Raw genomic sequence first — 11,119 nt, forward strand, 5'->3', positions numbered from 1 at the left:
CGCCGCCTTTGGCCGGGGTGTGACAATATGCGTCATATGAATTAAGCCACAAAGTTTAGGAGTTTGTGTTCATCATTAGGAAAATTATAGTTTAATATGTTTGACTCGCAATTGGTCTTATGGTATAATGGTATGGGTGTGATGGCTAATGCTTGAGATCTTTATGGTTACATGTTCAAAACCTAACTTAATGGGTTTTCCCACAATTGTGGATTTCATTCTTGATGGTGTTCTTAGTTGAGTTAGCTTTAAAACGTCAACTGATATCTCATCTCATGAATAATCGCACGAGTATTTGAGGTAGTTATGTTACTGAAATGGGCTTGACCCGTCCAACCAGTAATTCAATTATAATATTTAGTTCATTCGGCAAGCGAGTTTCTAGAAACGTTAAGCATTGTGCCTTCTTCCTGACTTTGACCAAATCATCAGTTTTTTGTTGTTGGATGGTCTATATGTACCAAAACCAAATGCACCATTTCGATGCCCATATGGCCATATGGTACAGACTATGCATATATGCTTTATTAGAAAACAAAATAATATTCAAATATTTAACGCATTAAATAAATACAAAAAACATAACTAAGAATAAGAATTGGTTGACTGAAACGTTAAAACTTGAAATTGAACCAGTGGCTTAAGATTTTATTACAGTTGAGATTTTTATTACAAAAACTTAGGCATAAGATAATATAAAAATAATATTTTTTGATAGTGAAATACCATGAAAGATATATAATACTTAAGAAACAAACGAACCAATGGTATTTAAGATTAAAGGATTGGTTGAGAGTTGCAAGACTATATCTTTGTACATACAAGTCAAGTATGAGATCAAAATGTCAAAACTTGAAGTTTACTCGAACTTCATAATTCCTATATGACTACTGCATTAGAATAATAAATACAAGTTAAATCAAAAAGTAAGTTGTAAGATCAGCTAACCAATATCTACTGTCTGGGTATGATACAAGCTACATATCATAATCTATCTTTTGATTTTTTTTTAAATCAACATCATCAACTTTTATTTCTTAGATGAATAAAAATTCATCAAATTTTATAACTAAGATGTATAAATTGTAAACTTAGATTTATAAATTCATCAAATTTTAACCAAGCTGTACAATTCCCAAAGATTGATTGTTTCGGTTGAGTGGTTCAAACAGTTTCAGTAAGAACACTATGTAAAACTGTAACTTAATAATAATTATAACTATTATGTGTTAAACCATGAATTTTAGTTCTACAAATACCAATCCAGTTAATACTATGAGCTACGCTGGAAGGCAAGTGAGCTTATTACAGTATGACAATAGATGAACAAAAACATGGAGACCTGTAATTAATTAGAAATGTATACATCTAACTTACGAATTTCAACTAAAACTGTAAACTTTAATCAATGATAAGAACTTTACTTTCTACCCCTTGTAGCCCTCAACTTTCGGGTTTTGTATCCGATGAAGGTTTCCGGTGACACTTATATTGATCCAATAATGAAATATCTTCACTTGATAATGATAATGCACCATTACTCAAGTAGTTTCTAGCAACCCTCTTTCTGCAAAAGGAAATACATTAAAACTCAAATTAATAAAGAATATTTAAAAACTAAAAGAGTTTTGTTGAAGCGAGCCTGTTTATTATACCGTCTTTGGGTTGGATTGTTAACGGCTTCTGATAAACGAGAAGATTCTGATCTTGAAATGTGGGCCAGTGACGAAAGGTATTCATGAAACACACAGCCTTTTAATGATACATGTGACCGTAAAGGAACGATAGAACGAATTGTATTGCCAATTGGTGACTCTAAAATGCTGCAAATACACATACAACACTTGGTTACACAGATAAAACATAAAGGCATAAACACCAATGCGAAAACTAATAGTACCTTTTCGAGTAGGCCCCACTTTGCGGCTTTTTACTTTCTAAACTTTTTATCATGTTATTGTTTTGGTTAATAAATTTTCCCAAAGAAGCAGCATTAGTTGATGCTGCCAACATCTCCAAAGCCAAATCCATTTTGTCATTTGACATTAAAGCAAAACTTCTTTTTGCAAATACACAAAATCCATGCTGAGCAAATGTCGATGCCATTTGCAGTTGATCATCGTGCCAGCTGTACGAATGTGATTTGTCGTATGAAATCATCGATGGCTTTAAGTTATCCTATAAAAAAGTTTAAAGTCAAAGACAGCAATGTATTTACGTATCAGATAATAGTATGCAAAATATATACTGTATATACTTACGCATGTTAACGACTGACAATCGGCAAGTAATAAATCAGCTTCTGATATTAAATTAGTCATCCTGTAAGAGATCCTTAAAGCTTCCAAAGTGTCATTTTCCTCAATCGAGACATATTGACTTAATTCTTCACTGCAGTTTCTAAGTTTTCTCCATGCTTCTTGCACGGTATCTGTGGAGCCCACGGATGTAAACCCATTAATAGATTCTAAACTTTTCACTAAAATCTATTCGACTGCACTCATCCATCATTTGATAATCCCTTGGAACAGATTCTGTTGGTTCAATGTGAGAATCTCCAATTTCTTCCTCATTATCTAAACCTACATCTCTAACCACTTTATCTTCTTCGCAAACATGATTATAGTTATTGGTTTCACAGTCCGTGTTAGTGGGACCCGTTTTTGTTTCACCTTCAATACACCCACTAGAACACATAGTTGAGTATATCGTTGTTCCATCTTCAATTTCCGTCTCAGGAACAAAAATCGATTCTGGAACACACGATACATCTACAGTAGCCTTGGAATCACACGGTGCTTCAGATGGATGACGTGTGTCATCATTAAAACAGTCGTCTTCTGAATCAGACGACATTACTGCATTATATTTTCTTCTAGAATTTCTTGTTTCATCTGGCATTTCTTCGTCTAAGTCATCTTCGTCCCAACACGGTTCTGATTCAAAAGAAGTTACTGGATCATATTTTTTTTGAAGAGTTCTTTTTGAGAATGCAAGACCGGTTTCTTCTTGTTCAAAGTTGTGTATACGTAGCATTTCGTCCTTTTTAGAATTAATATCCTGTGTATTGTTGTATTCGTCTTCTTCCTCGATTGTCTCCATGAATATAGGGTCTTTTTTGGTCATCAGGGTGGACTTTGTAATCTCGGTGTCGATCATTTCAGATAGCTTGGAAGTGTAACCAAGCGGCATCATTTGTGGTAGAACGTGATGGCCAGCATTAGTATCAAACAGCAGTGGAGAATATGTATTTCTCACTTCACTATCTGGTCAATCAAGAGAATATGATATCAGCAAAAACAATGCCGGTCAAAATCTGGGTTTTTAACCCGTTTACTGTAAAAGGTCAAAATTGCCACCTACGAACAAAACTAACTACAGGCTAACCTTTTCTTTGACTTTGATTTTGACCTTGACACCAAAACTGGAGAAGCGTTAAGGTTTTACGAATATCACCATGGCAATAATCGATAAATCGTTTTGCCAAACAAGGGTCAATTTCAGCTTTCTCTGCAGCGCAAACCTAAAAAATATAATTATTAAATAAACTTCAAGTTAGAAAAATGGTAGAAAAATGCTAACTATTCACCATATATGCCAGCCTGAGGAGCTCATCTGATGATGGTATTTTGAAGCTAATCTCTATCCTATCTAAATTATTAGGTAGATCAGGATCATCACCTATGAACAAAATCAAAATATCAGTGATTAGATATTGTAATAGTTAATTAATTTCATTAAGGATCGTCAACTTTAATAAAACTCTTACTGTTGCTAGTTAATATCATTGGACGCTTTGCTGTCTCTGCAAGCTGCTGTATGGTAGCAATAAAACCACGGTCTTCATATGTAGTTACATCCACATCCTCAAAAAGGATTAAGGTTTTAGTTCCGTTTTGCAAATTAGTTAGCTTCACAGTGGGCACACCAGCATCTTTTGAATCCTCGTCATCTGATAAGGGTATCAATTCTATAACATCATTGGCAGATTTGGTTGGAGTTGACTTCAGTTGACTTTTGTTATCTGGATTTTCAAAACCGGGCACAGAGCTGGAACAATACGACATTTTTAAAACACAATGTGACTAATCAATGACAAAAGTAACAATAATATTTAAGCTTGCAAATAAGAATTTTGACCAACCGCCAGTGTGATTCAACAGCTTCACCAAATTTTTGCTTGACAAGCGCACCATTTCTCCAATCTGATGTATTCACCTACAACGTTATTTTCGTTAACTAATATTAGAAAACTAAAAAAGCAATTCTTTAAGAGCTAATTAAATACTAACTTACTTCAATAACTTGAAAACCTTGTTCTTTGGCACAAGCATAAATGGCTGCAGATTTCCCACTCTGCACAAAATAAGAAAAACTCATTAAATGTATAAAATATAAAAGAATTATAAAGTGAAATAAGTAAGATGCATACCCCAACTGGGCCTGTAACTAAAAGAACATTCTTTAAACTATTGTCTTCATTGCTATACTCAGAATCGCAGTCACTGGGGCAGTAATTAAGGTCAAAATCTTGCATGATGCAATTATTATCATCAGTGGAACATTTATTGGTTCTTGAACCTTTTCCATGCCATAATTGTAACCATTCATTAAGTAACTTCACAGATTCAGCGTTTCCACATATCTGCTCAGCATACAGAAATGTGATTATTGCACTAAAACTGGTTACAAAATATAAACTAAAAACACTTATGTGGTGCATTTGTACGAGAAAATTATTTTTTAAGATAACAGACCTCAATGGCTTTATTAGGCTGGTACTTGTTTGTCCATAAACTATTATCAGACTGGTAGCTACAGTCGGGATAATTTGATGTCATCCTGATAAGGAGAAAAAAAAAATTAAAACAATTAGCTACAGTTGTCATTATGTAGTTCTTAGATAAAAGAGAGTGTTCACCTTTCTGAATCCAAATTCGCCACAGATTCAAAGTTTTCTGAGAAACTACAGGTTTTAGCATCTTCATGAACCTGCAAATTTATTGATATACTAATATGGTCATATATAGACAGAAACATTTTATATGAAAATAAACAACTCAATTAAATATATAAAAAACTTATATTGACTGCTACATGCATACCATCTCAATATTTTGACACCCTGATACTCCAGGTGGAGGGGTATCAAGAAAATTATCAAATTGCAAGCAATTGACTACTCCATTAATCAGCTGTGAGCAAGAATCTTTAGAATCTTGACTGGTTCCTGTGTGAATGTTTTCAGAAAATGTCCAGTTTTTCCAATCAACAGAGAAAGTTTCACCCTGCGGAAGTGATTTCAAGATCTAAGATAAAATGTAAAAAAAAAGGCAGAAATTTAAGAAGTGATAGTTAGTTACCTGTGATCTCTCAAATATGTGCATAGGACTAAAATCATTACTTTCTTTGCTATCAGAATTGCACCATTTATTCTCTGTGACAGTATTATCAGGGTTTTTCTTTCCAGCTTTCCTAAATGAAAAGAAAGGATGTATTTGCTTTCCTGCAAATATCCGTGAATTTTCCTGATAGATAATAATAAATATTTTAGAATCAATATAAAAGGAATTGATAATAGAGTCTGGATGTATAACAGAGGGTTCACCACAGTTGTGTCCAGACAAAAAAATGCTATTAACATTTTACACTTAATTTGCAAAACTAGACACAAAGCTACATTAAAGGGAATGTTAGTGACTATATGATGTTAAATAACCAAAACCAAATAATCAGCTGTAGAAAACAGCCTGTGGAAATTAACTTTAGATGTCTTTCTCTTGTTTAAAGTTGTAATAACCAGATGTTTAAGTGTTTAGCATATTCGCCTTATTTAAGAAATTATTAGATCAAAACTAGTAGAAAAATTTATCTAAAAAGAAAAGATGCATACGATTTGTAAAATGAAAATAAAAATTGCCAACTCATAAATAGGGTCGAACTGTAATCTTACAGAGTTTCGTAGCAGCTAGTATGAAGCTGGTTATCTAGAACAGGTTCTTAGACCTTGATTAATCAGATAACCAGAGGCACTTTATCCAAAACTTTAACTGATTATTGCAACCTCAAGTAGCAATAATCAGATAAATAGTTTTAAAACCTGAATTCATCGCAAAGCACGAAAACAAAGCTAACGCGCTTCAGCTCTAAGAAATAATGACCAACCTCTGCAGTCATTTTTGCCTCTAACCGTAGATCAGGAATTTGCTTAGGTGGACTCGCCAGATTTTTGTCTGAACAATCTTCATTTAAAGCACTGTTAACAGCTTTTTTAGATGCTGAATTCATTTGTCGCTTTTGTGGTGTAACACATGCCTGTTGCTTCTTTGGTGTAGCATTAGCTCGTCTTCTAGGCTTCCTAGGGCTCTTTGAATCTTCAAAGCCACATGAAATTAAATCAATTAATATCAGGAATATGATATGCATACATACTGGCATACAAAAAACAAAGTAAAAGTTGGGTTTACTAGGATGGTGAACTGACAATCAAGTGATCAAGGTTATATAAAAGAAATAAAAAGTGACTGTTAGCGAAAATCAGCATACTTAAAATGGCATCTGAAGGTGAACACATTTGGTCAACTTTCTCGGGTGAAAGAAGGATTGGCAGTGGCTCCTTTTGCTTTCTCTTTCGTCTCTCAGAAACTTTAACAAAGAAATCACCTTCTGCACAAAGCAATTTAACTCATTGTGATTTTCACATAACATACCAAGATCCCAACTAATATAACATAGAGACAACGTGACATGTGCCCAGCTCATCAGTTACTTACTGACAGCAGCAGGAGAATCTTCTTCAACATTATTCTTCCCCCCCACCTCATTTCCATTAACAGCAACCTGGTATTAATGAAAAAGTTATCGCTTTCAACTCTCAAACGAAAAAATAATAATAAGTCATCTTTCTTCTTGCAATCAAAGTAACATACAATTTGTAAAATGAAAACAAATAACTGCCAACTCATAAATTAATAAATAGGACCACCTATGTGACTACACTGTAATCTTAACAAACAGTTTTGTAGCAGCTAGTATGAAGCTGGTTATCTAGATTCTAGAACATGCTATTTGACCCTTGCTTAATCAGATAATCAGAAGCACTTTATCCCAAACTTGATAACTGATTATTGCAATCTCAAGTAGCAATAATCGGTTAAACAGTTTCAAAACTTAAATTCATCACAAAGCACAAAAACAAATAATCCGCCTCAGCTAGAGTAAACTGTAAAGAATAATTACCCACCTCTGCAGCTATTTTTGCCTCTAACCGTAGATCAGAATTTTGCTTAGGGGGACTTGCCAGCATTTTATCTGAACAATCTTCATTTAAGGCACCATTAATGGCTGTTTTAGATGCTGAATTCACATTAAATTAATATCATAAATATGAAATATGCATACATACTGGCATATAGAAAAGAAAGTAAAAGTGACTGTTGGCGAATATCAACATACTTATAATGGCATCTGAAGGTGAACAAATCGGTTCAACTTTCTCAGGTGAAAGAAGGATCGGCAGCTGCTCCTTTTGCTGTCTCTTCCTTCTCTCAGAAACTTTAACAAAGAAATCACCTTCTGCACAAAAAAATACAACTCATTGTTGATTTTAACACGATACACCAAAATCCCAACTAAAAAAAATGGTGTGACATGTGTTCAGCTCTTCAGTTACTTACTAAGAGCAGCAGGAGAACCTTCTTCATCATTATTCTTTCCACCATTCTCATTTCCATTAACAGCAAGCTAGTATTTAGAAACAATCATCACTTTCAAGTCTCGTAACAGAAAAAGAAAAAAAAACATAAAGCAGATTGATTAAAATGGTTTACAGTCACCATCTAACAATAGCATACTATCGTTCTGATTAACTAAAATGGTTAAGCCATGTTTCTTCTTGCAATCAAATAACGAGTGTAAAACAAATGCAACCACCATGTTTTAAGCTAGTTTGTTAACCAATATCTAATATTATTATTTAATCCTTGTTTACACTCCTACAACAATACTCAAAACACTTCCCCTAAATATGTAAGCAAAACAACTGATCCACAGTCTAATCTTCGAGAATCAGCACACTACAGATGGTATCCCGTACAAATGATATTAACCTACTAAACGTACAAATAACTTTTTTAAAGGCGTTTTGACTCCGCGGTAAGCCATTAGACCTACCAATCACCAATACACCCTTTCGAGCCATGGGACGAAATTTTACAACGCTCCAAAGATTCGAACCCCGTACCTCCCCAAGAGATAACCCCTAAAGAAAAAACCACCGGACCAAAGACCTGATCACTAATATCTTATTCATCCTGACTAATCGCCGATTAATTCCGGTTAATCCCTGATTAACCACTAGTCCCCACCCCACCACCCGAGAAGCAACTAGCAATTACTACAACACTGTATTACAAATAACTAGAGTAATTAATTAATTAACTAATATTATTATTATTATTACTGTACATATAATAATTAAATTATTATTATTACTGTGCAAATAATAATTAATTATTATTATTATTATTATTATTATTATTATTATTACTATTCAATATAGTTTTGAACTAGAGTAATTATTACCTTTCTGGAAGCTCGCGGTTGAGACGCGGCTTTCGGCTTTTGTTTTCTACCTTTCTTTTGACTTTGACTTCCGCAATTATCCTCTTCATCATCTTCCTGCTCCACCTCAGGCTCCACGTCATCGTATATACACACGACATTGTCCGGAGACTTGTGCGGGAACAGTGTCGACTGAATTAATCTCCGGCGAACACGTGGCTTGGTCTCCGAGTTCGGCGAGATCTCCATCTGATCCAATCAGCTCAAATTAGGGTTTCGAAAATTAGGGGTTTTGTACACAAATTGGTTAATTGAGGTAGTGTTAGGATTACACGAGAGAATTGGGGATGAAATTGGATTGGAGATTGTAAAGATCGTCTGAGTTAGGGATAGCTTGGTTCCCGCCTTTGGGCTTTTTATTCGCGGGTGATTATTTACTTGCACAAGATTTACAGAAGCCCTGAAGTTAAATTTATTTGGGGTTTTTTTTTTACAAAAGCAACCCCTGGTAAATGTAATTTGTATTGGATTTATTTCAATTAATTTCCCGCGCTTATTTAATCATGGATTTTATTTTGTTTATGGTGGGGGATGTTGAATTTAAAAATCAAAATTGTGGAAAAATATATAACTTAGGGTATGTTTGATTTGTAGAGTGGAATGAAATTGAGATTTTAATTTTAAATTTTTTTTTTTATATTTTGGTTTGTATAATTTGTTGGGATTGAAGGCCTAGTTATATTGTTAAGATAAGTGTGGTTAATCTATTTATAATAGATGTTATTTATGTTTTATTTAGCATTCGTTATCATTTTGTCATAATTGAGTTAACTTTTTTAGTTAAGTCTAAACATGTGCAAGACACATAATTAATTTTAGTATTTGGTTCACTCGTGATTTAATAATATTAAAAGACTGTGTTGTTTATATTAAAACTCTAGCGGGTTTCTCATAACCCCTCCCCCCTCAAATTCTTCATCCTCACGTCCTTGCACCACCATCGGCCATCTCACAGCTAGAAATATCCACAATCATCGTCTCCTCTATGCCATCTCATCTTCTCTCTGGAATCGACAACAAGCGACCATTGTCTTCTCTTTGTCGATCTACAAGAATGAGGGATTTTTAGGAATTCCGAAAATATGTGGTGGAGTTGATGTAACGATTTGTGGAGGTATGTGCTAACATTAGGGATGAGCAAAATCGGTATCGGTACTGATACCGAAATCGGTACCGAAGTTTTAAATTTCGGGATCGGTAACCGGTATTTCCCTATTTTTTACCCACGGTACCGGTACCATCCCGGTACCGGTACCGAACCGAATATTTTAGTACCGGTACCAAGAATTTCCGATTTTCAGGATCGGTATTTTCGATACCGGTACCGGTCGGTACCGTACGGTACCATGCTCATCCCAATCTAACATACAGGGTTAGTATCTTATTATCAACAAGCAACTTACAAAGTTTAGTTCTTGGTAATTTGGTCAAAGTTTGGTTATCCGTACTTGGCCACCAAAAGTTTGTTATTTGTACTTTAGCCAAAGTTTGGCTCTTTATACTTTAGCCACCACAAGTTTATTCTCCAACATTTTGCCACAAAGTGTTACATGTTTACACTTTTGACACAAGACTTTCAAACTGATATAGTTTTGTCATTACTTTTGCAACAACAATTTTGTTCTTCATTATGTTATATTATGGTTAAGAAGCAAATAACAAAGTTTAGTTATTTGTAATTTGACCACCAAAAGTTTGTCTTTATATTTGATCAAAGTTTTGTTCTTTGAACTTTATCCACCAGAAGTTTGTTATTTGTACTTTAGCCAAAGTTTAGCTCTTTATATTTTCGGCACAAGTTTATTCCTTGTATTTTTGCCACCACAAGTTCAATCTTTAATGTTTTGTCACAAATTCACGCATATACTCTTTTTTTTTTTGCACAAGGACTTAAACTTAGAAAGCTTTGTTCTTTACACTTTTGTCACCACAAATTTATCCATCAAGGGTACCATAACAAACCCATACAAACATGTTCTCGCCGCAATGTGCTGGTTTAAAGCAACCATGAAGAGAGGGTTTGAATCCTTTCAGGTTCCTGCTAAATAACCAACAAAGGTGTTAGGATTCCTTTGCGAATAAAGACTGAGTTGCCGCAACGCTCGGGTCAAATTGCCTTTACTTCAATAATTCAATAAGTAGTTTGCTTACAACTATTTCTTATATTTTTTAGAACATCCTTTTGCCAACACTAAATAAATTATAAATTAAACTATTAAAGTTTTTAACTACATTTCACCAGACACTAAAAAACAAAATACTTAATTACTCCACCAAAAACTAAAAAACTAATTAATTCTTGAGCCTATATATGTTGCAAGCTTGATGGTTACATAAAGACTCCAAACACAAAAAGGTCTTTTACATGATACAAGTAAACCTCTCAAAACCTCTATTCATAAGCAGCCATGTCTGAATACTCATCTCCTTTATCAACAATTACAGACATCTCATCAACCTCTTACATATTCACCAACCACAGTTCTTCACTTGTTGT

General features: G+C 34.1%; 1 protein-coding gene across 1 annotated transcript; it reads right to left on the bottom strand.

Moving 5' to 3' along the window:
- Positions 1 to 1,284: 1,284 nt before the first annotated feature.
- Positions 1,285 to 9,141, bottom strand: LOC143579472 (uncharacterized). The gene is made up of 21 exons (XM_077062772.1): positions 8,584 to 9,141; positions 7,677 to 7,743; positions 7,456 to 7,575; positions 7,244 to 7,356; positions 6,774 to 6,840; positions 6,547 to 6,666; positions 6,166 to 6,374; positions 5,364 to 5,528; positions 5,106 to 5,288; positions 4,922 to 4,992; positions 4,758 to 4,842; positions 4,433 to 4,645; positions 4,297 to 4,356; positions 4,145 to 4,218; positions 3,770 to 4,050; positions 3,590 to 3,681; positions 3,388 to 3,523; positions 2,262 to 3,266; positions 1,901 to 2,178; positions 1,656 to 1,823; positions 1,285 to 1,567 (listed from the first exon to the last, which is right to left on the bottom strand). Exons 1-18 carry the CDS (start codon positions 8,809 to 8,811, stop codon positions 2,458 to 2,460), a joined length of 3,093 nt encoding a protein of 1,030 aa, XP_076918887.1. The 5' UTR covers positions 8,812 to 9,141; the 3' UTR covers positions 1,285 to 1,567; positions 1,656 to 1,823; positions 1,901 to 2,178; positions 2,262 to 2,457.
- Between the last annotated feature and the right edge of the window lie 1,978 nt (positions 9,142 to 11,119).

This window comes from Bidens hawaiensis, unplaced genomic scaffold, assembly GCF_021521415.1.
Source record: "Bidens hawaiensis isolate Kalapana, Puna unplaced genomic scaffold, B.hawaiensis_p1.1 tig00029852_1, whole genome shotgun sequence".
Classification (NCBI taxonomy): domain Eukaryota; kingdom Viridiplantae; phylum Streptophyta; class Magnoliopsida; order Asterales; family Asteraceae; genus Bidens; species Bidens hawaiensis.

Excerpts from the sequence above, each read along its gene's own strand:
- LOC143579472 (XM_077062772.1), bottom strand. The coding sequence starts at position 8,811 with ATGGAGATCTCGCCGAACTCGGAGACCAAGCCACGTGTTCGCCGGAGA. Across the intron at positions 7,576-7,676 it reads AGGTTCTCCTGCTGCTCTTA|AAGGTGATTTCTTTGTTAAA; the intron begins GTAAGTAACTGA and ends TTTTTTGTGCAG. Across the intron at positions 4,843-4,921 it reads GCGAATTTGGATTCAGAAAG|GATGACATCAAATTATCCCG; the intron begins GTGAACACTCTC and ends TCTCCTTATCAG.